Here is a 25,404-nt window from a genome sequence, read left to right as displayed (position 1 = left end):
TCATTAAAATGTAAAAGACACACGACATAAAGGATATATTTTTGGGTGAAAAAATTGTAAATTGAAAATACATTTTATTAAAGACTACAAGTGACCACGTGAGATAACCTTGTCATCTTTCTCAAAGTCACTCATAACTCACAAGGTTTGAATTCAACGGTTAAGTTTGTATGTTTGAAAATATATTTATTAGATAAAATATATCTCTTAAATAAATATCAGAATTTTTAAAGATTACTTCTTAAGTCTTAAAAGAATGTTATATTTACTTTTGCTTAATTTTTTTAAACAAGATGTATTTTATGAAATTAAAAGTTGAATAAATCACGCATAAAAAAGTATATGAGGATAAAATTTATAATAAAACCATTAAATTTAAACTACAAATTAGAACATAAATAAGAAAATGATATTTTTTGTGTGTGTGTTTGGTTGCACCAAACGAAAATTGTTGAATAAATAATTAAAGTTTTCTACGTGGCAGCGACATCAATGCGCTCCACGTCATTCTAAAGTTCAAGACGTAGTTCCTTTGCTCCATGGATATCCAAATCAAAATTGTAAATTCGTTCCCAAATCGGAAACTGGGGTTCCTTTCAATTCAACGGTTCCAATTCACACAGCAAACAACTCCAATTCTCTTTACAATCTAATCAGAAACAACGGTGTCAGGTTCGATAGAATCGTTCTTCACGTTTTTTGCTCATTTTATCAATATGCAAACTTGACATTCTGATTCAACGCAAGCTCGATGCTTTTTTGGTTAAAAGTCAGGTTTTAATATACCCTTTATGTTCCTAATTAATGGGTTTGGTCTGCTGATTGTTTAGGTGATTAATTCAGAAGCAGATAAAGGATGGGAGCAATGATATCGAGGTTCTGGTTTATGTTATTCCCTGCAAAGGAGTATAAGATTGTGGTAGTTGGATTGGACAACGCGGGAAAGACCACAACCCTTTATAAATTGCACTTGGGTGAGGTTGTCACAACCAACCCTACTGTAGGTAGCAACGTGTAAGAGCTCGTCTACAAAAATATAAGATTTGAGGTTACTATTATCACTTTACTACTTTATTTATTGATATATTTTGTTTTAATGTGTTAATCTTGCTTCAAGGGTTTAATGTTATATTTATTTGTTGCTGAATATGTATGTATGAGTACGAGGACTTGTCTATTCTTAATCTTTCATTAGTCTAATCAAAGTAACGTCCGAAACAGCACCCTTTGGCCCTTATTAGACTAGACCCCCTACTTAGTCTTGGACATTGTTTACTTGTGTGTCTATTTTTTTAAAATGCTTGGCTAACCTTGATTCTCGACATTTCCAACCTTCAATTTGCATCTGATGTTGAATCCTAGGCGTTTCTGTATGAACTTAGTCTTGGACCCTTCGCTTTGTCATAGTAAACAAATGCTACTGTGTTATGGTTAGTAAATTATTAATAATTGTTGAACTATGCTAATCAAGATTGCTTAGAGATATTATTTTTATATCCAATTTTCTCTATTAATATTTATAACAGTATACTATTCGTATTTTCCCTTGCTTTCTCTTGCAAACCAAACAAGGGAATTCCCATCTCTACTTCCCTCTCCTTTGAACCAAATGCAGTATGGGAAGGGGGGAAGAGATGTCTGAAGTTGAAAACATCGTTCTACTTCCCTTATCTGGGTTGCTAGATAATTATTTTTCCCCTTTTTCCATTAACAATCCATACTTGTTTTTAAACTACATTAGGTATGAATATTTGGAAGCTTTACTGTAGTGAAGGATTAAGACATTACTCATTACACTTTATCATTCATTTCAGGTTTGGGATCTTGGTGGACAAGAAAGACTGAGGACATCATGGTCAACATATTGCTGAGGGACAAATGCTGTTATTGCGGTGATAGACAGCAGTGATAGAACCAGGATCACTATCATAAAGGATGAACTTTTTAGGTTGCTGGGGCATGAAGATTTACAACATTCTGTCATTCTTGTCTTTGCTAATAAACAAGATATCAAGGATGCTATGACTCCTGCTGAGATCACTGATGCACTCTCACTTCACAGCATCAAGGATCATGATTGGCACATACAAACTTGTTGTGCCCTCTTAGGAGAAGGGTTGTATGATGGTCTGGGATGGATTGCCCAGAGAGTAACCGGCAACACACCAAGATGATGTTAGGTTGCTGAAAACTTAGAATGAAATTCATTTTTCTTGTATTGAATTTGTCATAAGCGACAAATTATATGTATCATTTATACTTCAAAGAGCCAAGCTAGATTATAGATTCTTGCAGTTTCACTTTGTGTAATCAAACATATCATTTACCAAAGATCTGTGAAAATGCCTTATTCCACACGCTTTGCAATGGAATATATATATATATATATATATATATATATATATATATATATATATATATATATATATATATATATATATATATATATATATTGTCATCATGTGTTGGTAATCATCGTCTCAGCAATCAAGCTGTCATCTGAAACATAAAAACTATGTATTTGCTATAATTGTCATCCGCACAAGGGAGCATTCATGAAAATTTGCCAATGACAATATTTTTTCAAAACTCATTTAGACCAATATTGGATTAAAAGGGGGGGAAGGGGTGGGGTTGGCAATTAGCATTGATCATCATCAGAGAATCCAGCATCTACAGCAGCTTTTAGAATCTTGGGGGCCTTCAAACCATCGATCCCATGCAGGACTTAGGGGACCAACTGTTCTGTCACCCCCCCAAAAAAATTGTTACACGTCAAAGATAGCACGTGGTTGCAGCATAAATAAAGGAAGTTCAAATAAGAGATCTTACGATGGTAGTAATGGATCAGGTTTTGTTTCTACATTGCTGGGCATTCTGGCAAAACAAACACCGGATGGAAATTCAAAGTTAAACCAACACAAATTATATACATTACACATTAACAATATCAAATCATTTTCTACTTCTAAGCTTACACTTTGCACGTTGTAGATGCTTTCTCCGTCTTTTCAAGTTGTTCCAACTCTTCCTGCATTCATTTTATAATGACTATTGAGCATTGAAACACTTGCAACCCAAATTTGAAAACTAGAACTAAATACAAGTCATGGATAAGAGAGCCTAAGAACCACAATCAGCCTTTCCTATGAAAAGCTCACCAGATGGCTTCTTAGACCTCCCATACATTTTCATCAAAGACTAAGGAATTTAATCCTACAGAAATAGTGAAGATACAAACATAATAATACTGAAACTGAAAGGCAATGTGCATGCCAAACAGCCATAGATCAAATGGCACAAATCCCTTACTGTAAGCTCTAGATCCCAGGATGGAATCCTGCGCAAGCTGCGTTTCCTGCATCCTAATTCCTAGCCTTACCACCCCTCTCCTGAACTCAGTCACACCTAGCCATAGGGAAAAAAATGTGGAAAAAGGAAAAGGGAAATGTAAACAAGACCACATGGAAGAGGATTGGACTACCCTTTGGTCAAGTGCTACAACTACAATTACCTTCCCATTTCACCCATATCTAGTCATCTTGATCAGAAAACAATATTCAGTTCCACGTGGTATTTTGAAACTTGTACCTTTCAAAAAATATGCACGAAAGAGATTTCAAGTCCTTGGAATTTTCATATCCCATCTCCCTAAAGACTAAGATACAGAGGGAAAATAATCAAACCAATACAAGACTCCTAACAATGAGCTTATGCCAACTATGAGAGATATAATATAAACAGAGAAGGAAGCAGTTTCATAGGTATATAGTAAAAAAAATAAAAATTAATCCTCCCTGTCCAACGGTGCAATCCACTTAAGAACAGATCTACATAGTTGACCTTGACCACTTAAAGCATTAACAAAAAAATCAACCTATATATCTAAGAAATTAATGGTTGCTTCTTTCTATCCTCTCCATGAATGAAGTGGGCCAGATGATGAATACCAAATAATCTTAACCAGGTAAGGACTTGATAGCATATTCCAGATCATGAAACTGTTATTAAACAAGATAATAATATTTGAGACAAATGATCACTAAAAAGTTAGAAGCGTCCCTTCATCAACTCTATTGGTCATTGGCAAATCACCGAAAAAGCCAAAGGAGGGGACAGTGAATGATGTCGGCAACATTATATTACTCCTAGTAACCTTGATGCCGATGAAGTTAATAGCACAGAATTTTGCTAGTTCTCTGAACACTCAATGATATGATTGCTTAATTGCATATCCTTAACCAAGCAGAACAGGAGCTCAAAAAGGTGTTAGCAATGATCTATACAGTTTGACAAACCCTCAATTTGATGTTTCTAAATTTCCTTCACACCTAAATTTGAATGTTTTAGGTTGGTAAGGATAAAAGCAGGCAACAAATCTAAATCAAGTTCTTAGAGCCTTCTCTCCATTCCCCAATTCAATATGCAGAACCTTCTTGTAAGTGATCTAAAATATCAAATTTTGGTTTCTAATTTGTCATAGAACTTACAATTCATTATCTATACCTTCACCGGCTCATATCAAAGAATAAGAACCCAAGAATTGGAAGGATTTTGGTGAAAAATCATATTCTCTCTGTAGTTTGTCCCATGTTTTAAAGATTGCTAGTTGAGAAATGGAATCTCAAATCTCAATTATTTCCAAAAGCATGGTTGAAATATTTGAGTAATTGATGCTTAATTGCTTATAACTGTACAAAGTAAATCAAAACAGTAGGGAAGTAATAAACTATTGATAAATGAGAAGCAAATGCAAACAACAAGATTTATTTTGGAATGGATGTCCTACTTCATGAAATTATTATCCCCCAGTTCCAATAAACATTCATCAGAAAATAACCTAACAAAGAAGGTACATTCATATATTAAGCCAACTATGTCAATTGCAATTATATATAAAAGGAGGTAGACTAGCTAAATTTCTCCGACTTGTTTAACTTTTTCCCATGAACAGAAAATGCTAAAGTTGATTTGTGCACACTGTTGTTAAAATAACCATCTTAGTGCCGCCATAACACTATCACGTGACATTTTTCAACCCCTTTGCCTTAGGCAATCTATGAAGGGAAGCCCACTATGGCGGCGTCATATGCCATAATGGTGTGTATATAGGGCGGAATTTTGGCTATCCACCAACATTGATAAATTTGTTTGTGCATAAACAAACATTTGGAAAAATCAACTGAAATTTTAATACAGAAAACTTCATAAAATTTTCAACCGGCAATATTTGTTGTTAGACAGTTATCAGTCATGATAACTTGGATAAAGTTATTAAAAGCATGCTAGGTTCCATATCTTGGATGCGATTTTAAGAAGCTAATAGTTATAGTTTTCATATTCCAAATGTGATTCTTCTCATCAGGTCTTACAACGTCTAACCTTTGAAACGCAGCAGCTGAGTTTCAACAAATCCATTCAAAAGTCAAGGTGCATATTCCATTTTTGCACAATTACAATTATGAATCACATATGATTTTTAAAATTCTACTGCCGTTTTAAATAAAGTAGCCACTGGTAATAAGAGTGATAAAGTAAATTGTAAATTTAGAATTCATCTCAAAGAAAAAACGGTGCCTGAGTGCAACTAAATGGACTTTCTGGCAGTTTCCTACAAAATGAAAATGCAAAGTTGTCGAAACCGTAACTTACGACAGGAGTAAGCAAGAAACGACACAAATTAAAGTAAAAAAGACAACAACAGTTTAATTATACTATATCAATCATTAAGCTTCGGCCACTGTAATGATAGGTTGACAAGCGAAGACTTGGGAACGGTAGTTGATGGATCTTTAACTGAAATGTTCACACATATTTCAAAAGACAATTTTGTCAGCTAAAATCGCATTTTGTTCATCAAGAATAACTGATAATCATACTCAAACACCATTATAACGGCGTAAACAATTAATTTATCAAAACATTAATTATGATTACTGGAATGTATTCATTGGGGAAACAATAACTGAACTACCAGTTTGGTCCTCCAAAGATACACTTGACATCAATCTGATCTTCCAAAGATTTGCAACATCAAATTAGGAATCCTTAGATTAAAAAATACACAAAATCAACTCTTTTGTCTAGCTATATATGAGATCAACTTGAACCATTTTCATGTCAATTTAAATATTCAGAGGACTGATTGGTTGTCAAAAATCTTTGAAGGACCAAATTGGTGTAAATGCAAGTGTATCTTTTGAGAACCATGCATTTAATAAAACAACTACCCTTTTAACTATAAGGAGGCCACCCTATGGTTGAGAATCACGGACCACAATAACATGTACTGTACTTCTCCAATCTGAACATTAATTTCTTAAACAGTGTTTCCACAAACAAAACTCATAAATCAAGCTGACAGAATAATAGTAGAATACACCAGCAATCAACCAAATATTTTTTTTTTTTTGTTAATTTGTAGGCAACGTCATCAGGTTCACAGATAGCATTTGTCTCTGATAATACCGACACACCAACAAAGAAAAGTTAAAACCTTTCCCAAACTCATTTTAGCATCTCTCGTTCAGAAGAACAAAAAAAAGTACACCAATCAAAAAGCAAAGCAAAGGCTAATAGAGAAAAAAAAACGACACAAAAAAAGAACAAATAAACAAACAAACAGAAAAAAAAAAATCACCACCCCACCAACGAACAAAACCCCAAGATATTATAATGATGATTTTTAAGAGAAGAAAAAAAAAGAGTACGTACCTCTAAGAATCGTGCTTCTTGCTCCAAGCGTTTGAGTTCAGCATGTATCCTATGTTTCCCTCTTGTATCTGCTGAGGACAGAGACTGAACCCTGTGGGTCATGGGGCTTGCGGATTCAGGCCCACCGGATTCCATTTTCCAAGAGTGAATTTGGTTGCAGTGGAAAATCTAAAATCTTAAAATCCATAGCTTGGTTATGATTATGAAAGAAAGGTGATTAAGTTAGAGTGCATTGAAGAAGAAATCTTTGATGGACCCCATAATCAAGTGTTGGCTAAGGAATTGAAAGTGGAAGAGTGGGTTCAGAAAACAATAGAGCAGGATCTATGCGTACTGAAAACGCAGAGACAGACAGATCACAAGGGTGTTGTGTTTGGTGAAGAAAGAAAGCATATAAGAGAGAGAGAGAGAGAGAGAGAGAGAGAGAGAGAGAGGAGGGGGTGTTTGGAGTTTGAAAAAGAAAATTTGGCTTCAAGTGTTGAAGTGGAAGTTGTCGTTTTTGGGTGGTGTTGGAATTCGAAGACATTAACAACAAAGCTGGTTTTCTTTCGAGTTTCTCATTCTTTCCAAAAAATACTTTTTCTCTCTTACTTTCTGACTTTGAGATTATGTTTTGATTTTTGAGCAGTGTCACGCGGTGACAGTGTTTACACTCTGTTTACTGTGGCCGTTTCGCTCTCTCACTGGCTAATATGATTTGGTTTTATTTTATTTTATGCCAACAAGCAAACATGTTACTTTTGCTTTCCAATTTCCATTTTTCTCTTCATATTGGGATTGGACAAGTGAGATTTTTCAGTTTTTAAGGATAGATAGATTAGCTGTCGATTTTGTAAGTACGAAAACAAATAGAGTAAATGAAAATATATAAGAGAAAAATAAAATAAATAAAAATAGTATTTAATTTAAAAATAAGAAAATAAATAGAAAACAAACTAAAAAAATGTTTTTGAAATTAATTTTTAAGATAAAGATTGGATTGTTAAAGAAAAACAATCATCTTTCTTTAAAAAATAAAAGATTATCATTTAATAAAAATTGTGATAATTGATTCTCAGTCAATCATTGGGACATATAATTTCTTACTTCTCCTTTATTTATTTTTTTTTCTCTTTAATTTCTCATATACCAAACGATCTCAAATACAAGGTATTTTAACTTTTCCTTTGTTTATCTTTTTATTTTTTTTTCTCTTTTATTTACATCCGACAAATCACATATAATTTCTTACTTCTCCTTTGTTTATGTTCTTTTTTTTTTATGGTTTCTCTTTAATTTCTCGTATACCAAACGATCTCAAATCCAAGGTATTTTAAATTTGAACCCGGATTTTTGCAACACAAAACAGGTAAATCCATTTGCTTTAAAAAAAGTAAAAATTCAAAATCATATTTCAAACACCATTTTATTATATTTCTTTTAATACTCTTCCATAGCATAGAAAAAAAATTAAATGAAAATACAACACTACTCATCACAAAAATATCTACTCTTATATTATACTCCTTCTTTCCCTTTTTTTTTTCAATGCTTTGAGTCTTTATTTTTTCAAAACAATTGATGTTTTTGAATTTGGAAGTATAATTAATGTTTTTTCCCTCAAATATACTCTTATTTAATAGTCATTACTAGTGGTACAAGAATCAAAGATCAATGTACTAAATTAGGACATTTTAGTCCAAATATAACAATATTTTAGTCCTATTAAATATTTTTTTAACCCATGTTCAATAAACTTAAACATCAAAAGAAATGGGAACAAGAGAGTAGATTAAAATATCTTGACTAATGCTATGTTATTAGTATGTGTGCAACAAAATTTGTATCTTAAAGTAAGTTTTTGATGAGTTTTATCAATAAAAAAATGGTTGAAAGAAAAAAAACTTCAAAAAAAATGACAGACAATTTTTTTAATAAATATTAGTTATTAATAAAATTAATAAATATTTTATATGAATAATAGGGTAATAAAAAAAGATTAAAATATCTTGAATTATAATTTTTCACTCTTTTACCTAAAAAAAATAACACAATAAAAATATGTTCTTGAGGATTGAAAAAAAAAATGAATATTGAAAAGTGACACTCTCACCTCTAACTTACCACACAAAGGAAACTTATCTTTGTGTGTAATCTTTCTAACTGCATTAATTAGTGTCAATCAATCATAAAATATCATATTTTATCCGTAAGAATTAAATCTCTGTTTTTGTCTGTCCTTCGTCCGTTATACCCTGTTACTACTATACTGTTTGAATTTCCACCTTGCAAGTGGTACGGTAAAAGGACATTAATTTACCAAGAAGTTGCCCTTGTACTAAATCCCACCAATTGGATAGTGCCACATACAATTTGAATGGATCTTTTATGTGTATTTTGACTGGATAGGTTTATACAATATTTTTGCTTTTTACATATTTAAACTTTTCCTAAGCATAATTATATTGAATAAATTTATTTAGAAATGAGTAAATAATGCGGTTCTTATTTTTTATATGATAAATTTTATAAAAATTTCATTCAATGTTAAAAGTGTAATGTTAATGTTGTTTGTCGGGATGTTCACTAATAAATTCAAATCGATTTTGATCACATTTGAGACTTAATCAAATCAAATTTGATCGATTCGATTTTCACAATTTTTTTAAAATCCAATCTATTCATGAACAGTTTGATTTGGTTCTGACCAATGAATTATTCATTTAAATTTGATCCTTTTTTTTTAGAATTATTATTTTATATTATGAGTTATCCAAATATCCAATATAATTAATACAATATTATCAAATGTATGAAAGTAGTAAAATTGATTAATTTAATATCATCAACATAATATTTTAAAATAAATTAATACAAATTAAAAATAAGATATTATTCAATGAGATTTACTATAATAGTCTGAGTTACAATTATTTCCTGTAAATTAATTTCTAGCTATAATTATTTGGTATAATCAAATTTGTTACAACTAGATTTATCGAAACAAATGAATAAAATATGTTCTATTCATATTATAAACATGACAAAAAAAATTTAATTACAAATTTTTTTATCCTATTAAAAAAAGTGAAATAAATAACAAATGTAATATTAAAAAGTTTGAAGTCCAACACTTAAAAAAAAGAAAAAAAAAAGGAGGGAGATTAGTTGCCATACGATGGGGAGTCCATGGCGTGTGAAGTGGGCAATGTGGTCCTCTTCATGGTCAACTGAGAAAAACCAGGCGTGACGCTTACTAATCTTAACAACATAGCATTAATTAGGTGAAAGAGGAAAGCATAGCATATCCAATTAAATTGTTAATTAAGTCTGTGTCATTATTTATAGAGTCAAACAATTGTAGCCTTTCTTGAATTAAAGCCTTCATCTTCGTTGTGATTGGCTTGGTCTACGCTACCATCGTCCTCATCACCAATACTATGTAGTCTTAACTATCACACTTGAATGTGGTATGTGGGACACCTGTTAACTGTTCATGTAACTTGAAATCATTAATTTCCTTACAAGACAGTTTTTTCTTCAGTATTTTACCTTGGCACGTTGCTGCAAATTGCACACTTTCTATCTTCCTTTTTGCTTTATGTAAAATCATAAATACTGTTTGAAAAAATTGTTATTCATACGGTTGTTTCTCTCCATTTCCTTTTCTTTCATTAGCTTTTGAAAAAATAAATACTATATATATCATCTTCATCTGATTTATTTTTCTAAAAGCTTATAAAAATGTAAAACAATGGATCTGTTGCCTGCTTGCCCCTTTCTCTTTAGTAGTGGTAGTATTTTTTTTATAAAAAAATATAATATTAAGATCTAATTCGATAGAGTGAAATAAAAAATAAAAAAATAAATTAAGATAATTTTCTTAAATTAAAATAGAATACAATAATGTGGATATCATGTTTATTTCTCTCATTTTTTACTTTCTTTTTTCTCCAAACGAACACACTCATACATACCTATTATGATAATGTTAATGTACTTATATAAGTATCAAAATTCAAAGCTAGTCGACTTTATTGGAGCAGGGTCTAAGGCCACTTATGCATAATTGTATATTTTCTTAGTATAGTAATCTAGTAGCATAGACTAAATAATTTTAAATTTTTATTTTGAGTTAGGAAATGTTTATGTTTGCATTCAAAAAAATAAAATTAGAGACATACAACAAGAAGAGATATGTATGAATGGTGAAGACTCATATTATAATTTTGCATGTACCATTTTCTACTAATTTTTAATTCAATTCAAATATTCCAGTTATCAAATAATTGCTTAGAACTTCTTAATTTAATTGTCAGCCAATGGTTAAAGTCTTAGAATACTCTTCCCCCTAAATTAACCTTATATTGATCATTTGGGATTCAATTTACTGTTAAGGATAAACATTAGAGAGATTTGTATAAAGGAGGTTCATGCCACCAGTTTGGTCATGCAAGTTTTATAATCCCTATCATTTTACATTTTAGTGAATTATTAGTAGATGGTCATTGACATGCAATTGACTAAGAATTAGAGTGATCAATTCTAACATAAAATAGAAAGCCGTAAAAAAACACAATCATTTGAATAACATCAAAGAACTTTCATTAAAAGAGAAATTAGGGTACCCAATACAACTAATCACAATTTGAGGCCTAAATGGTTTAGCGAACCATGGTCATAGAAAAGCCAAACAGCATACAATATGCATTCAAAATAAAAAAGATTGAAACCTTTACAAATTAGGACTTCCATTGTTTCCTGATACAATTCTCATCTCAAAAGTTCTTGTTGTTCGTAAATAAAACAAAGTGTAACCTAAAAGGCCATCTAAAATTCTATTTATAAAGTGCAAAATAAACTGTAATGTGAAATTCAACATGGCTTGTGATGGGTCAGCACAAGACATGCTGAGTAGCATGGTCGTGTTGGCTGAGCATGGGTCATGCTTGGCAGCATAGTCTTCTATGAGAAATGGGAGTGTTAATTCAACACAGGTCGTGTCAGGGGCGGTTTCAAGGCCCGGCTACCCTGGGCAATTGCCCAGGCTCTGGCCCAAATTCATGATGTGGTGTGGTGGTGAATGAGAAAGTAAATGGGATATTAATTTGGCATAGATAAAAATAGTGGTGACTAAAGGAAGGAGGGAAAGAAAAAAAAGAAAAAAGTGCTGTGGGAGAATCGTGATGAGGAAAATCTGACGTGGAGTGGATATGTTTGTTTGCAACTAGAGGTTGTAAATTTGTAATGATAATGAAAGTGGGTCTATTGAAGCCAGACAAGTGCACGGGTAGAGTCTTAGTGTCTTACTTCATTTGAGAGGTCTTCTTCTCCAATATAAGAAGTTTCTCTTGCTTCACTATTATTTATTAATTGTTGAGTTGTTTAACTCTTTGTTTTTACATAAAGGCAAAATAAATTGTTTAACTTTTTGTTTTTACATAAAAAGCCGATCCTAAGCTTTGTTTAGAGGGGCAACGATCCAAATCTAAGGTTAAAAGAGACTAAAAAATATTTATAAAATTCTATATAGTTGTGTAGTATTTGTTTATAATATTTTTTATTTTCATAAATCAATTAAAATTAATATCTTTCATGCATGTCTCTTTTTATTCAAATGAATTTCTGGCACATGATAAAAAAATATTACTCTTGACTGTTAATTCATTTGTTGATATATTACATTTATAAATTCATGTTAAATGAATTATCAAGTGAAAAAATTGATGTTGAAATACGACTAGCTCTTCTAATGGAAACTTCATGTTGCAATCAACTTACAATCACCTTTCTACACTAGTAAAAACCAACCAATTCTAAAAAGGAAAAAGAAAAGAAGAAAAGAAGAAAAAACCAACCTTTCTACAACCCTTTTTTTTATCATGTGTCAAACCCATTTTTTCCCATAAAATTCATAGGAGATGGATCACCGCTTTAGTGAAGGAAGTAACATTATACTTGATTGCTTCTCATGTCTTGACCCCAAGAACTCTTTCTCCAAGTTTGATGTTGATAAGCTTGCTCGTCTTGCTGATATTTATCATGCAGACTTTTCTGATGATGACCGAGGAACAATTAGGGATCAACTTGAAACTTATGTGCTTCAAGTGAGAAGAAATGCTTCTTTTTCCACTTGTGAAGATGTTCAAAGTTTGGCTATGAAGATGGTTCAAACTGAGAAACATTTGGTATTTCCATTGGTTTATAAACTTATTGAGCTAGCTTTGATATTGCCGGTGTCGACAGCATCCGTTGAAAGAGCTTTTTCAGCAATGAAGATTATCAAGTCTAAATTGCGCAATAAGATCAACGATGTGTGGTTCAATGACTTGATGGTATGTTACACCGAGCGGGAGATATTCAAGTCACTTGATGATATTGATATTATTCGAACATTTACCGCAAAGAAGTCTCGGAAAGGACACTTGCCTCGTAATTTTATTTAACCCGCTATTGTAAGATTATGTTTATCTCTTTTATTTTAAACTATATTTTTGTTGACAAAATGACGAGTCTCTTTTATTTTGATTGATTACTATTTACATATTATATACAATGTGAATTTGCTATCTTTAAATTTTTGCCCAGGCTTTATAATTTTTCTGGCTCCGCCACTGGGTCGTGTTAGGTCAGCACGAGTCGTGCTCAATAAAAATGCTTAAAATTTCTCCTTCTCCTAACTCTTTTGGTTTTTTTGTTCCTTAATTGTCTTTTTTACTCAACGGTACACACTTAAGACATGCACATGAGCTCTATAAACAAAATAAGTAAAAAATAAGACAAAATGAGATAAAAATTGAGGTTCAAACACAATCAAATAACGAGTCTTTCGCTCTTAATTATATTTGGGTTTGTGAGAACTATCACACATATTGGATTTTAGCCTAGTTGGTAACAAAAATAGTTAACCATTAACATAATTAAATCAGTAAGTAATTTTTTCTTTATATTTCATCAAGAAGTTAAAAGCTTAGTTTTTCATAAATTTAAAACATTTTACCTAAGTAAAACTTTTCATAAATAAGTCCACTTACCGATTTTTAGAACTATTTCTCCCAAATTAGATGCATTTATCCGTATTTTTCTGCAATATCAAGCATGGTGACATAACAGTAACAGCAATTTAAAACATTGGCTGTGCTTATTAACTGTACCAAAAACAGAAAAGAAAAGAAAAATCCAAGAAATTGTGCTTTCATAGTTCATACGATGGCAACTGTTCGTTGATGAATAGAACAAGAGAGTAACAAGTAGTGCCAGGTAAAACTGATCAGCGCAAGCTCCTGTTATGTGGTGCATATCCACTTATTCATTGCAGCAGCACCAAGTTCCGTGTCTTTATCTTTCACTGCATAATCCTTAATAAGCCTTACCATTTTCCAAGTCACTTTTAATCTCTCCATACCATCCTTGTCTTGTTTCTATAATATAAACCACATTGAACCATAGTGTTTCTCCAACTTTTCTGATTGTTGTTGTCACTTCATGGCCTACTTAATGCTAAGTGGTGCTGAAAGTACAAAGCTCATTAGTGGTAGTGGCATAGCTCCATCTGGGTTTGGCTCGGTTGGTCTTAACTTTCATAAGAGGTGACTTCTTGAAGAGGAATGTCGTGTCATATGGTAACAAATACATGACACCCAGATGCAGCATCTCATCATTGAGTCCTGCTTCTCAACCTGGATTCAACAAGGAGGCATTTTGGTTCTACAAGTTTTTGGCTACTACTGTGTATGATCATGTCATAAACCCTTGGCATTGGACTGAAGACATGAGAGATAATGCCTTGGATCATGCTGATGTCTATGACCGTAAAGTGAGAATGGTGGATGTTGAGGGAGGAGCTGCATTCACCACTCTTGGAATAGTGAAGCATGTGGATGCTAAGAATGTTACAATTCTTGACCAGTCCCCTCACCATCTAGCCAAGACCAAGCAAAAGGAACCCTTGAAAGAATGCAAGATAATTGAGGGTGATGCAGAAAATCTTCCATTTCCAACTGATTATGCCGATCATATATTTCTGCTGGAAGGTAGCATGTGGTGACAATTTCTTTCTTTTAAAGAATTTTGTTACTGCAATTAAGATTTGGTTGTGTTAGTGAGTTAGAGGAATAGGGTTCCAAGTCAAAAGATAAGGTACATTTAATGTATAATGGGAAATGAATTTTTACCACTAACGTTTAAATAATTTAAATGCAAAGTGAAATATTGCATTTTATTATATAAAACTTATTTGAATGAATGCATTAAAAATTAATTTTGTTTTAATTTTCAAGAGAACTTATTAATTATAGTTAGTAACAATCTTCACTATAAATAGAGAAGAGAATTAGTGAAGAAACAACCCATATGTAGAGAGAGATTGTGATAAGAGAAATTGTGAAATAAAGTCACTTTGTTGAGAGAAAAGTATCTTTGTTTGAGAGTGTTATCATTTCTTGTAATCATTGAGTAGGGTACTCGGGTTTGTAGAATGATAGACTATTTGGAATGAGTTATAATTTTGTAATCCTTTTTGTAATAATGAAATACTTTTTGAGATGATTCTGTGGACGTGGGTAAAAGATGTTGAACCACGTTAAATTCTTGTGTTTGTTATTATTTTTCCTACGATATAATCTTTGTTGTGTTCTCATAATCCTTTATGGATGTGAGTAATTTTGACATTTTTCTAAACACGCTTCTAAGAGAAAATATAAGAGAAAAAGAAAATAAGTTTATTCATAAAGCTAAAATAAATTATTCATGACCATTAATTAATTATTAGCTAATTTTTAGAAGCTTTCTAATATAGTTTCTCTAAAAGATAAGGACATCTATAAATTAATTAATGAGAAACTTATTTTAACTTATGGAAAAACCTTTTTTTTTCTAATAAAAGTATTTATACAGAGCAAACCATTTAACTTCATTGTTTAAAGTTAATGTTATGAGTTCTCATGCATGGATTCGGAGTTTGGAAATATAAGTCATGCTCGTGGGAAGATTAATGTAAATTTTTGCATTTAAACTGTTACTAGTTTTAGTGATATTTATAATAGAATAGTGGATAGCTGATGCTAACTTGGGCTTTATAAGATGGACTATGACTAAATCTAAGTCTTATAAAACAAATTAAAATATTAATCTTCATTCATGAATCATGATTGCTAGCATCTTTTATGATAACTAAGTCTTAAACTTCATTATCATTAGTCAAATAACAAAAAAAAAAAAAAAAAAAAACTAGTCTCACTCTTCATGATAGCATGTTAGCATCTTTTACAAAATGGCTCATGTTATATGATTATGTTGTTCAGTATTGAATACTGGCCTGACCCACAGCGTGGCATTAAGGAAGCATACAGAGTGCTGAAAATAAGAGGCAAAGCATGTATCATAGGTCCTGTATACCCAACTTTTTGGTTATCCAGATTCTTTGCAGACATGTGGATGAACTTCCCCAAAGAGGAAGAGTATCTTGAATGGTTTAAAAGGCTGATTTCAGAGATATCAAGTTGAAAAGGATAGGTCCAAAATGGTATCGTGGCGTAACACGACATGGCCTCAACATGGGTTGTTCTGTGACTGAAATCAAACCTTTGTCTGGGGACTCTCCCCTCAAGGTAATGTAAAATTTTCCTTCTAAACACAATTACCATGCTCAGATCCTTGTTGTGAACTTTTTTATTATATTGTCCTCACAGTAGGATTATGTTGCACACCAAGAAAAATGTACCTATGAGAATAATTATCTTGTACACCAGAAAAATGAGATTCACGGTTATATTGAAATGGATTAAGTGTATTGTTGACTGGAGACTTGAACTTTTGCCTAAGATGCTTCTTAGAGTTAAAAATAGAACCTTTGTTGAAAAGAATTGGTTTAGAAGTAGGCATACATGTTTGTTTAGAAGTTGTTAGTCTTTGGAAGGACTTAGTTGCTTGCTTTCTCCTTTAACCAGAACAATGCTTACTTTTAATTGGATTGGGATTTTGAATGCTATTTTGTGTACGGAGCTAAGTAAAAACCAGAAGATTTTTTTTGGAAAAGAAACATTGCCTAGTCACTTGAAACCTTTTCAGTTTGCAATGATGGGTATATATCGGAAATACAGGTGTGAAGTCACCATTCATCCAGAGTTGTTGTTTTTGTGTTGAACTTTTGTTGTGTGTCGCAGCTGCTTTTGCGCTGCCCTTCTATATTCTCTAGTCTTGTAGAAGCAACAACTGAAAGGGAAGGAACAGTCTCTAAATGTAGATGGATAGAAAAGGACAATTAATTAACTGAGAAAGCAACCCTATGTTTTAACAGTTCAGACTTCAGAGTATTACACTATTACCTGAGGGAATCAATTTGATTCTCTCAATGAATATTATGGGGCCAAATTAAGGGTGTTAGGTAAACAATGTGAAGCAATGAGCCAATGACTTTGGTGCGTTTGGATATACACTTTAATTAAATGTTTATTTAATAAAGTATTATTTTTGCGTTGTAAAATTTTACCTCAAAACTTATTAAAATAAGCATTTTGATAAGTTACACAAAAAAAAAAACTTGTTGAAATTACAAGTTATTTTACAAGTTCAAATAAGCTGTCTACAAACTCTTATAAACACTCCCTTATGCATATTACTTTAGGTGGCTAACGATGTAGCTCTGAGATTTTCGTTGTTAGATACAGTTTCTTTAGCAGCCAGCATTACGTCCATAAATCCACCATAATTTTTTTATCAATAAATATTAATTATTAGTTTGTTAGTTTTTATTAGCAGAAGAATTAAACCTGTGACTTTTTCATTTTTTTTAACCATTCAACCAAATCTATATCTCCATAATTCCACCGTATACTTTTTGTCAAAGATTACTGTATAAGACAATGTTCACCAAGAGTGTAATATACTTTGTTTGGGAGCTTGTTTTCTCTATTTTTTTTTTTGTTTAGTGCAATTTTGAAGTGTGATTATGTCTTTATGCAGCTTGGTCCTAAGACAGAGGATGTAAAGAAGCCAGTAATTCCCTTGTTGCTTCTCTCGCGGTTCATTCTTGGTACAATTGCAGCTACTTACTATGTACTAGTTTCAGTTTACATGTGGATCAAGGGCAAAATTATTCCAAAGGGCATACCCATCTAAGATTGGAAAATGAAGTTGGGGTAGGATTTGGAGTTGTACATCTCTAAAATAACTATGATGGTAACATATGATTCTTTCTTGCATTTTTCCGTCTTGTCAACTTATTAGGGAAGAATTGACATATTTGCATCTAAACCGTTTTGCCTTGTGCCACTAGCTAGCTTATAGCAGATATGCCAAATTTGATATGTATATAATATGTGAACATGCTAAGCCTTTAGTAGACAACTATACACAATGTGCCAGGTTGCCTCAGCATTGTCTGGAGGAATCAAACAAAATAGTGTGCTCTTTTTGCCTACGGATAAGACACTGAAGACAGAGTGATGACTACGTTAAAAAAACAATTATTTTAACATAATTAAGTTTTGGTGACCTCCAAAAAACAGAAATGTGTTTTGATGAGTTTCTTTTTTAATTTTCATTTACACGGTCTTAAAAATAATTCTGATTATTGCAGAATCACATTAGCTTTTGCTTAAGTCAATTTTAAAAGTGAACTTGGATCTCTTTCATCGGTATTAGTGTAAACCATGAATTTAATATTTGTTTAGAGAACCGCTCTTGTGATAGACATTTCCATTCTTATCTCACACTTCTTATTTTTCCAGGGAAAGTGTTTTTCTTTAAAATAAAAATCTTTGAACGAAACCCATATGAATTGAATAATTTTGAAAACAAATTTTTTATTGTCTAGAGCATGTGATCCCGAAGTCTTTACTTTCGGAGACTCTTCCATATCAGGGTCATTTTTTTCTATAAAAACAAAGAACATTTTTATGTAACATTTATATGCAGAATCCATTTTCTACTGAAAGAGGAGATCAGTATTTAACAAATACTTAGTTTCTAGAGTCGGTTAACATGACTCCTGATCATAATTGATTAGCTTAAATTCATTTACATGTTGCCGTTTTGTACCTTGTAAATTACATCATTGTAAGCTAAATGCAATCGTTCATTGCATCAACTGGTGACTGCACAGAAGGTGCAGTACATAAGCTTCTTGTTATAGCAATCAAGAAATATACAAAACTTGGATAAATTCTTTATATCTTTACAAAGTTTTCAAACCAAACAGTAACATGAATGATTTTCTAATATTAAAGTAACTTCCATCAAACACACACACACACACACTCACATGTAGAGCATCTCATGAAAATAAGAAGAAAAAAGTAGACAACTATATATGAATGATCAAAATTGTTTTAAATAATTTTAATCTTAATCATTCAAATATGATTAAAATTCACTCCTCTTATGCTTTCATCTTACTTGAATAATAAACTTGATCTAAGGATAAAAAAATGTGTTAATCAGATTATTGAATAATCTTTTTCTTCATAGCAAATCAAACACATTATCTTTGCTTGACTCTTTGAAGTATAAATGATACATAGAGTTTTGTCCTTTGTCATATAAATTCAACACAATAAAAATGAATCTCATCCCAGGTTTCCAGCAGCACAACATCATGTTGGGGCTTTGCCAGTTACTCGCTGGGCAATCCATCCAAGACCATCATACAGCCCTTCTCCTGAGAGAGCACAGCAAGCTTGTATATGCCAATCATGATCCTTGATGCTGTGAAGTGAGAGTGCATCAGTGATCTCAGCAGGAGTCATAGCATCCTTGATATCTTGTTTATTAGCAAAGACAAGAATGACAGAATGTTGTAAATCTTCATGCCCCAGCAACCTAAAAAGTTCATCCTTTATGATAGAGATCCTGGCTCTATCACTGCTGTCTATCACCGCAATAACAGCATGAGTTCCTCGGTAATATGTTGCCCATGATGTCCTCAGTCTTTCTTGTCCACCAAGATCCCAGACCTGAAATGAATGATAAGTGGAGTGAGTAATGTTTCAACCTGCACAGTGGTAAAGCTTAGAAATATTCAATATCAAATGTTGTTAAAAACATTCATGTGGATTTCTATGCAAACCAGACCCATCCTTTCACCAGGAAGCAAACAAAGGACTCAAAAAGGTTTAAAATGTCTGCCTACACCAAAGTCTAAAGAAATAGAAATAAATTCTACCAACATCTGGCACCCTCCCTGTTTTCTCACAAAAAAAATGATCAAGTATTTTCTTTGTAGGTGAGGTCAGCTACGTGAATTGATTGATGCAATTGTGCTCTCCAAAAAACACTTGTTACCAAGACAAAGTAAAGAATATATTAATGTGATTATCCCATGTTCATACAGAAGCCTAACATATAACATCGAATGCTAAAATTGTGGTTGGAGTTGTAGAGAATCAAGGGTAGCCACTAGCCAAGCATTAGCCTGTATTTCAAAAACCATTTGCGTCCTAAAAAGCTTGCTCAGTGTATACAAACAAACTTCGTTTATTGGGCTAACATGTTTGGCAAAATTGTGAAGAATCAGTTTTGCACTCCAAATCACAGTTTTGACATGTCACTTTTGCAGTGAATAAAAAAACCATGATCTCCATAATTTAATAGCATTTATATATCATTATTAGGATGAATGAGCAAGTTTAATATTGCCAAAAAATGAGAATAATGCGATGGATGAGTAGTTACACAAGACAAGATAGAATTTGGAATACAGTCATTAGAGAGAAAGTTGGGGTAGCTCCCATTGTAGAAAAAATGGTAAAACTTTTGTCTTGGATGATTTGGACATATGTGGGGAAGACCTACAGTAGGGCAGTAAGGAAGAATGGCCGATGGAAGATAGTCTAATAGTTCAAGGGAGACTGAAGATAAACTTGTCAAACCCAATTGGGAGACATCTACAAGTAAACGACCTACTTTGCACTTAATACATGACAAAACTTTATGGCCTTATATGGTCCAAGTAGCTGACCCAATGCCAATTTAATGGGAAAGGACTTTGTTGTTGTATACTTGCACATATAAAAGTGGTAATTATACACAAATAGGATGGATGAGAACATGTTGATTTTGTAATTACCATTGAGCAGGCATATGATGAGGTTTATCCAATCAGGCATTTATCAACATGTTTGAAGTTTGAACATTACCTTTACCAAAATCATTTTTAACCAAAATCATATTTACAAAATCAAGAACATTCATTCTCATCCAAGACAGGTAAACAATGTCCAAGACAAAGTTTCATGTCTGGTCCAAGGACCACGAAAATACAATTTTCATCAAAACCTAACAAACATTAAGGCAGAACTCAAAAACTATGTTATGTATGTTTTAAGATTGTCGGAAGTTCTAAAATTAAATTTGAGTGCTGATAAAATTAACATCTTAGAGCCTACTATTGCTAATAAAGACTAATGAAAGACTAATACAAGACAAGTCCTCATATCGTACATATATTCGGCAACAAATACAGGTAACATTAAACCCTTGAAGCAAGATCAACACCTTAAAACATAATGAATGAATAAATAAAGTAGTAAAGTGATAAGTGAAGGGACCTCAAATCGTATATTCTTGTAGACGAGCTCTTCGACGTTGCTACCAACAGTAGGATTGGTTGTTACAACCTCACCCAGATGCAATTTATAAAGGGTAGTGGTTTTTCCAGCGTTATCCAATCCAACAACAACAATCTTATACTCTTTTGCAGGGAATAACATGAACCAGAACCTCGACATCATTGCCCCCATCCTATATCAACTTCTAGATTAACACCTATACAATCACCAGACAAAATCCATTAATTGGGAACACAAAAGGGTATCTGAAAATCTGATTTCCAATAAAAAAAGCAACGAGCTTGCGTCGGATCAAATGTCAAGTTAGCAGATCGATGAAACGTGCAAAAAACATGACGAACGCAAAGATCGAACCTGGCACCGCTGTTTACAAGAAGAATCGGAGTTTGTGGGAGAAAGGGTTAATCGAAATCGTGAGAACCCCAACTTGGAATTTTTCAATTTTTGTTTTGTTGTATTTTTTACTACTTTTCAGAATTAATAAACAAAACATTGAGGCTTCCTTCCTCGTATGAAAGAGTGTGAGTGGCCGGACACGTCAGCTATAAGCAAAATTTTAATCTTTTATTTATTGGGCCTCTTTGTTTAAGTTATTTTTTAAAAAAAATACAGTATTTTTTATAGATAAGCAATTTTCTATTTTTTTATGTGTTTGTCTAAACTATTTAAAAATATTTTTTTATTAAAAAAATCATGTTTCTTTTTAAAATATCACTTTTTCTGTAAAAAAACCAAACCTTTTAGAAAAAATAATTTTAAAAAAATGTAAACAAACTTACTAATGATTTAAATTCTTTTTTAAGAATTATCACTTATCACATTTTTATATAAAAAAATTATATATTTATCTTCCTCATGTCAATAACACTTTTTATTATACAATAACAAAATTCAAGTTTTGAATATAATTTTTCATACAAACTCATAGTTCTAGAAATATATTTTTGGAATATCTATATGTTAAGGAAAAAATTATAATGGATAATTAAAGTATAAAAAGAAGGGATGGGTGTGCTTAGAAAAAATGGAATGTAAATAGCAAGTGCCATTGTTTTCTAGCCCAGTCCAACTACAGTTTGTAATTTTTATGTTTAATTTTACTTAAATACTAAGACCTTATTTAAGGGGATTGATTTTGGTTATATTTGAATTAACAATATGTTTGCTAAGTTGATACAGTTTTATGCCATGTGTTGTGTATTTTTTTTTTAAATTATCAGCTAGAAAATAAAGATTACATTTGATAATATTTGAACAAGACGTTAGAGTATTTGTTTTTAACTTTTTATGCTCATATTTGAAAGACTAATCTCCTTTTTAAAAATATACTAATGAAAGTAGCACTTCTCCTGTTTATACCAACATATTATATCTTTTTGTTAAATATTAATATGATGTGATAAGATGGATAGATAATTATATTCTATAACTATGTGGTTAAAATTTCAATTCTAAAGTTCATGTGTATAAAAAACATATGTTAAAAATGGTTAAATCCTTTAATGAACCTAAATTCTTCGAGAGATTTGTTTTTCATTGTAAAATGTAGAGTAATCATATTTTATGGCTCAACAGTGAACTCTTGCATTACCAGTTTGCAGCAGTCTCAATTGAAACTGACATAGGAAAATTATACATATTTTTAATTAAGTTTTAATTTTAGGAATACTAATGTATTTTTTTTCTTATAATTGTTTTCTATCTTTAATCGTAAATTAAAAATACGGGTGTTACAACAAACACTAGGGCTTGGGATTATGAACAAAAATAAAAAAAAAAAGGTTGGGGATGGAGGAAGAAAAGGGTACGTGGTAAAACAGGGAGGTGGGGTAAGGGCTCACGTAAGATTTTTTTTCTTCTTTTTCTAAATATGGCTCACGGAAGATGGCTACGAATTCAAAGGAAAGTTAAAAAAAATATGACAACATTTCATTCAATTTAGTTATTTAGTTTTTAATGCCTTTTTTTTTGGGTTTAGTACTATCGATTTAGGTTTTCTAGCATTTAGATTAACTATGAAATTAATTTTTTTATTGGAGTTTAATCATATTTAAAAAATTTATCCTTTACCCCTTCCCAATAGTATATTTTAATGCCTTTTATCTTTACACATAGAAAACATTCAATTTAGTCTTGTTAAATGGAAATATAGATTCCTGTGTGACACTTAGTGTGTCGCACTAGCATCTAATCCGATCAACTTTTAGAGTTTTTATTATTTTTTATTATTTCCTTAGATCTAGAGACTAATCTAATATCACCTCACAAATTTAGGAATTAAATTAATCATTTTAATTTTGATTCATTGTTACCTTAGATAAATATTTTTATATTATAAATAATTAGAAATTATTAAAGTAATAATTATAAAATTAATACTCTTATTATATGCATCATTCTTTTAAATAGAACAGCAAATCTTTAGCAGTAAAAAAAAACCTAAATTGTTACATTATCGTTACATTTTGATTAAATTCTAATTTTCATGTCACTGACTCCAAAACTATAATTAAAAGGACTTTGTTTGGCCTGGGAGAGTTCAATTTCAATAATTATTTTGAATGTGTGTGATTTTTTTCTCCTCCTTAGCAATATTCGGTGTGTTAGTTTTCAGTGTTTTCTACTTTCTGAGACATATATTAAACGTTAATGTCACTTTCACGGCTCATTAATATTCAATGTTGTTGAACGGCTAATCTAACACAATTTAGTAGTACATTAAGTATCTCAGAAACTTTGATTCTTTAGATCAGTTATAAGATTAATTATCAATTAAAACTTAATCATATTTAAAGTTGATTATTTTTTTTCTGAAAGTATATCTTATGGAAATCAGATTCAAATTCTTTTCTATAAACTTATCTATGTTATCAACTCAACTATACACATTCTATGACAATTTAGTTGTATATGAAATTTATTTGATACTCCTTTATTAGTGAATCCTGATTCCTGGGTATGCTATAAATTCATTGGCTTGATTTTAAAGGATTTGATCTCCCACTTTTTGGAAAGACTAATATATGCATTACAGCCATTGTCCAGCTAATGCAATAACAAACATGCCAGTCACGTACCACCTGATTAATTATAGAAGCGTAACTCCTGAATTGTTAATGGCCATTATAGTATTTCTGAATCTGAATCTCTTACGTACTTGATTTCATTCTCTTCTAATGTTAATATCATCGTATCTTCATTGGCATTAACACAGTAATCGTGTCAGGGGACACATAATTAAATTCCCATCCATCGAATATATCAAACTTGCTGTTCTATTAGCTAGTTTCATGCATGCAAGCTGTTTTTTTTTAAGATACTAACATTAATCAGAAAATAAGTTTCAATGGCATTTCTTGAAGTTTGGAAAATCTATACATACAATAAAAAAATTATACATTATAAAAATAATTTTACATTCTCATTCAATCATAAAATATTATATATGTTAAACTTTTTAACTTTTAAAAATTATATTTTAAAAGTCTAAATATAAAAAATAATTTATAATTAAATAAGAATATAAAATTACATCATCATTCAATTCATAAAAGAATTACACTACTAATGTCCCCTATCTTTTGAACTACTTAAACAATTCCCTCATTTTGCAAATTATTTTTACTTTTAAAACACAAACTCATTTGTACATATACTTATGCTACATAGCTCATATCTTGACATAAATGCAAAACCACTACCGAAAGATTTCAATGTAATTTTTTCTAAATAATTTTGTAAATTGGGAGGTCGAAGTTTTTTTAAGTCATAGGAATTGAAAACATATAATGAGAGATTTATAATAATACATGTGTCTCATTTAGTCAACTAAACTATATTTTTTCGGTTGCCCAAGCTATTTGAGTTATAAGAGAAAATATAGATTTAATGGATAAATTTTTTGGATGATGATTTGATGGATAGATTATTACTACTATGAGTCTATAATATATAGCTTAAAATGTATAATTTCCATTCTTTTATTTTTTTTAAATATGTGGTTTTAATCTCTTATTTTTTAATTAAAACATTTTGTTTTTTTTTTAAAATCTATAATTTTAGTCCTTTTATTTTTAGTTGACACATTTTATTTCTCACTTTTAAAAAATCAATTTTAGTCCCGTTGATCAATTCTAAACTTCTC

General features: G+C 31.3%; 3 protein-coding genes and 2 pseudogenes across 3 annotated transcripts; 3 read left to right on the top strand and 2 right to left on the bottom strand.

Moving 5' to 3' along the window:
• The first annotated feature begins 506 nt into the window (after positions 1-506).
• On the top strand, positions 507-2,355 carry LOC114372536 (annotated as a pseudogene).
• A 125-nt stretch (positions 2,356-2,480) lies between these two features.
• Positions 2,481-7,324, bottom strand: LOC114372537 (guanine nucleotide-binding protein subunit gamma 2-like). The gene is made up of 4 exons (XM_028330141.1): positions 6,715-7,324; positions 2,979-3,031; positions 2,833-2,877; positions 2,481-2,745 (listed from the first exon to the last, which is right to left on the bottom strand). Exons 1-4 carry the CDS (start codon positions 6,847-6,849, stop codon positions 2,658-2,660), a joined length of 321 nt encoding a protein of 106 aa, XP_028185942.1. The 5' UTR covers positions 6,850-7,324; the 3' UTR covers positions 2,481-2,657.
• Positions 7,325-12,464: 5,140 nt separating this feature from the next.
• On the top strand, positions 12,465-13,237 carry LOC114369577. The gene has a single exon (XM_028326813.1). The coding sequence runs from the start codon at positions 12,615-12,617 to the stop codon at positions 13,137-13,139; it is 525 nt and encodes a 174-aa protein (XP_028182614.1). The 5' UTR covers positions 12,465-12,614; the 3' UTR covers positions 13,140-13,237.
• Positions 13,238-14,178: 941 nt separating this feature from the next.
• LOC114369379 lies at positions 14,179-18,042 on the top strand (annotated as a pseudogene).
• A 1,047-nt stretch (positions 18,043-19,089) lies between these two features.
• On the bottom strand, positions 19,090-21,755 carry LOC114369596 (ADP-ribosylation factor-like protein 5). The gene is made up of 3 exons (XM_028326828.1): positions 21,615-21,755; positions 21,240-21,456; positions 19,090-19,646 (listed from the first exon to the last, which is right to left on the bottom strand). The coding sequence occupies exons 2-3, from the start codon at positions 21,429-21,431 to the stop codon at positions 19,287-19,289; spliced, it is 552 nt and encodes a 183-aa protein (XP_028182629.1). The 5' UTR covers positions 21,432-21,456; positions 21,615-21,755; the 3' UTR covers positions 19,090-19,286.
• Between the last annotated feature and the right edge of the window lie 3,649 nt (positions 21,756-25,404).

This window comes from Glycine soja, chromosome 10 (genome assembly GCF_004193775.1).
Source record: "Glycine soja cultivar W05 chromosome 10, ASM419377v2, whole genome shotgun sequence".
Classification (NCBI taxonomy): Eukaryota; Viridiplantae; Streptophyta; class Magnoliopsida; order Fabales; family Fabaceae; genus Glycine; species Glycine soja.
This window is presented reverse-complemented; position numbering and strand designations above follow the sequence as displayed.

Bases quoted from the DNA above. Each gene is read 5' to 3' on its own strand.
- LOC114372537 (XM_028330141.1), bottom strand. From the start codon at position 6,849: ATGGAATCCGGTGGGCCTGAATCCGCAAGCCCCATGACCCACAGGGTT. The intron at 3,032-6,714 runs GTACGTACTCTT...AAATGAATGCAG, and splicing joins AAGAAGCACGATTCTTAGAG to GAAGAGTTGGAACAACTTGA. The intron at 2,878-2,978 runs GTAAGCTTAGAA...TTGTTTTGCCAG, and splicing joins GCATCTACAACGTGCAAAGT to AATGCCCAGCAATGTAGAAA.
- LOC114369577 (XM_028326813.1), top strand. From the start codon at position 12,615: ATGGATCACCGCTTTAGTGAAGGAAGTAACATTATACTTGATTGCTTC.
- LOC114369596 (XM_028326828.1), bottom strand. From the start codon at position 21,431: ATGGGGGCAATGATGTCGAGGTTCTGGTTCATGTTATTCCCTGCAAAA. The intron at 19,647-21,239 runs GTCCCTTCACTT...CATTCATTTCAG, and splicing joins ACAAGAATATACGATTTGAG to GTCTGGGATCTTGGTGGACA.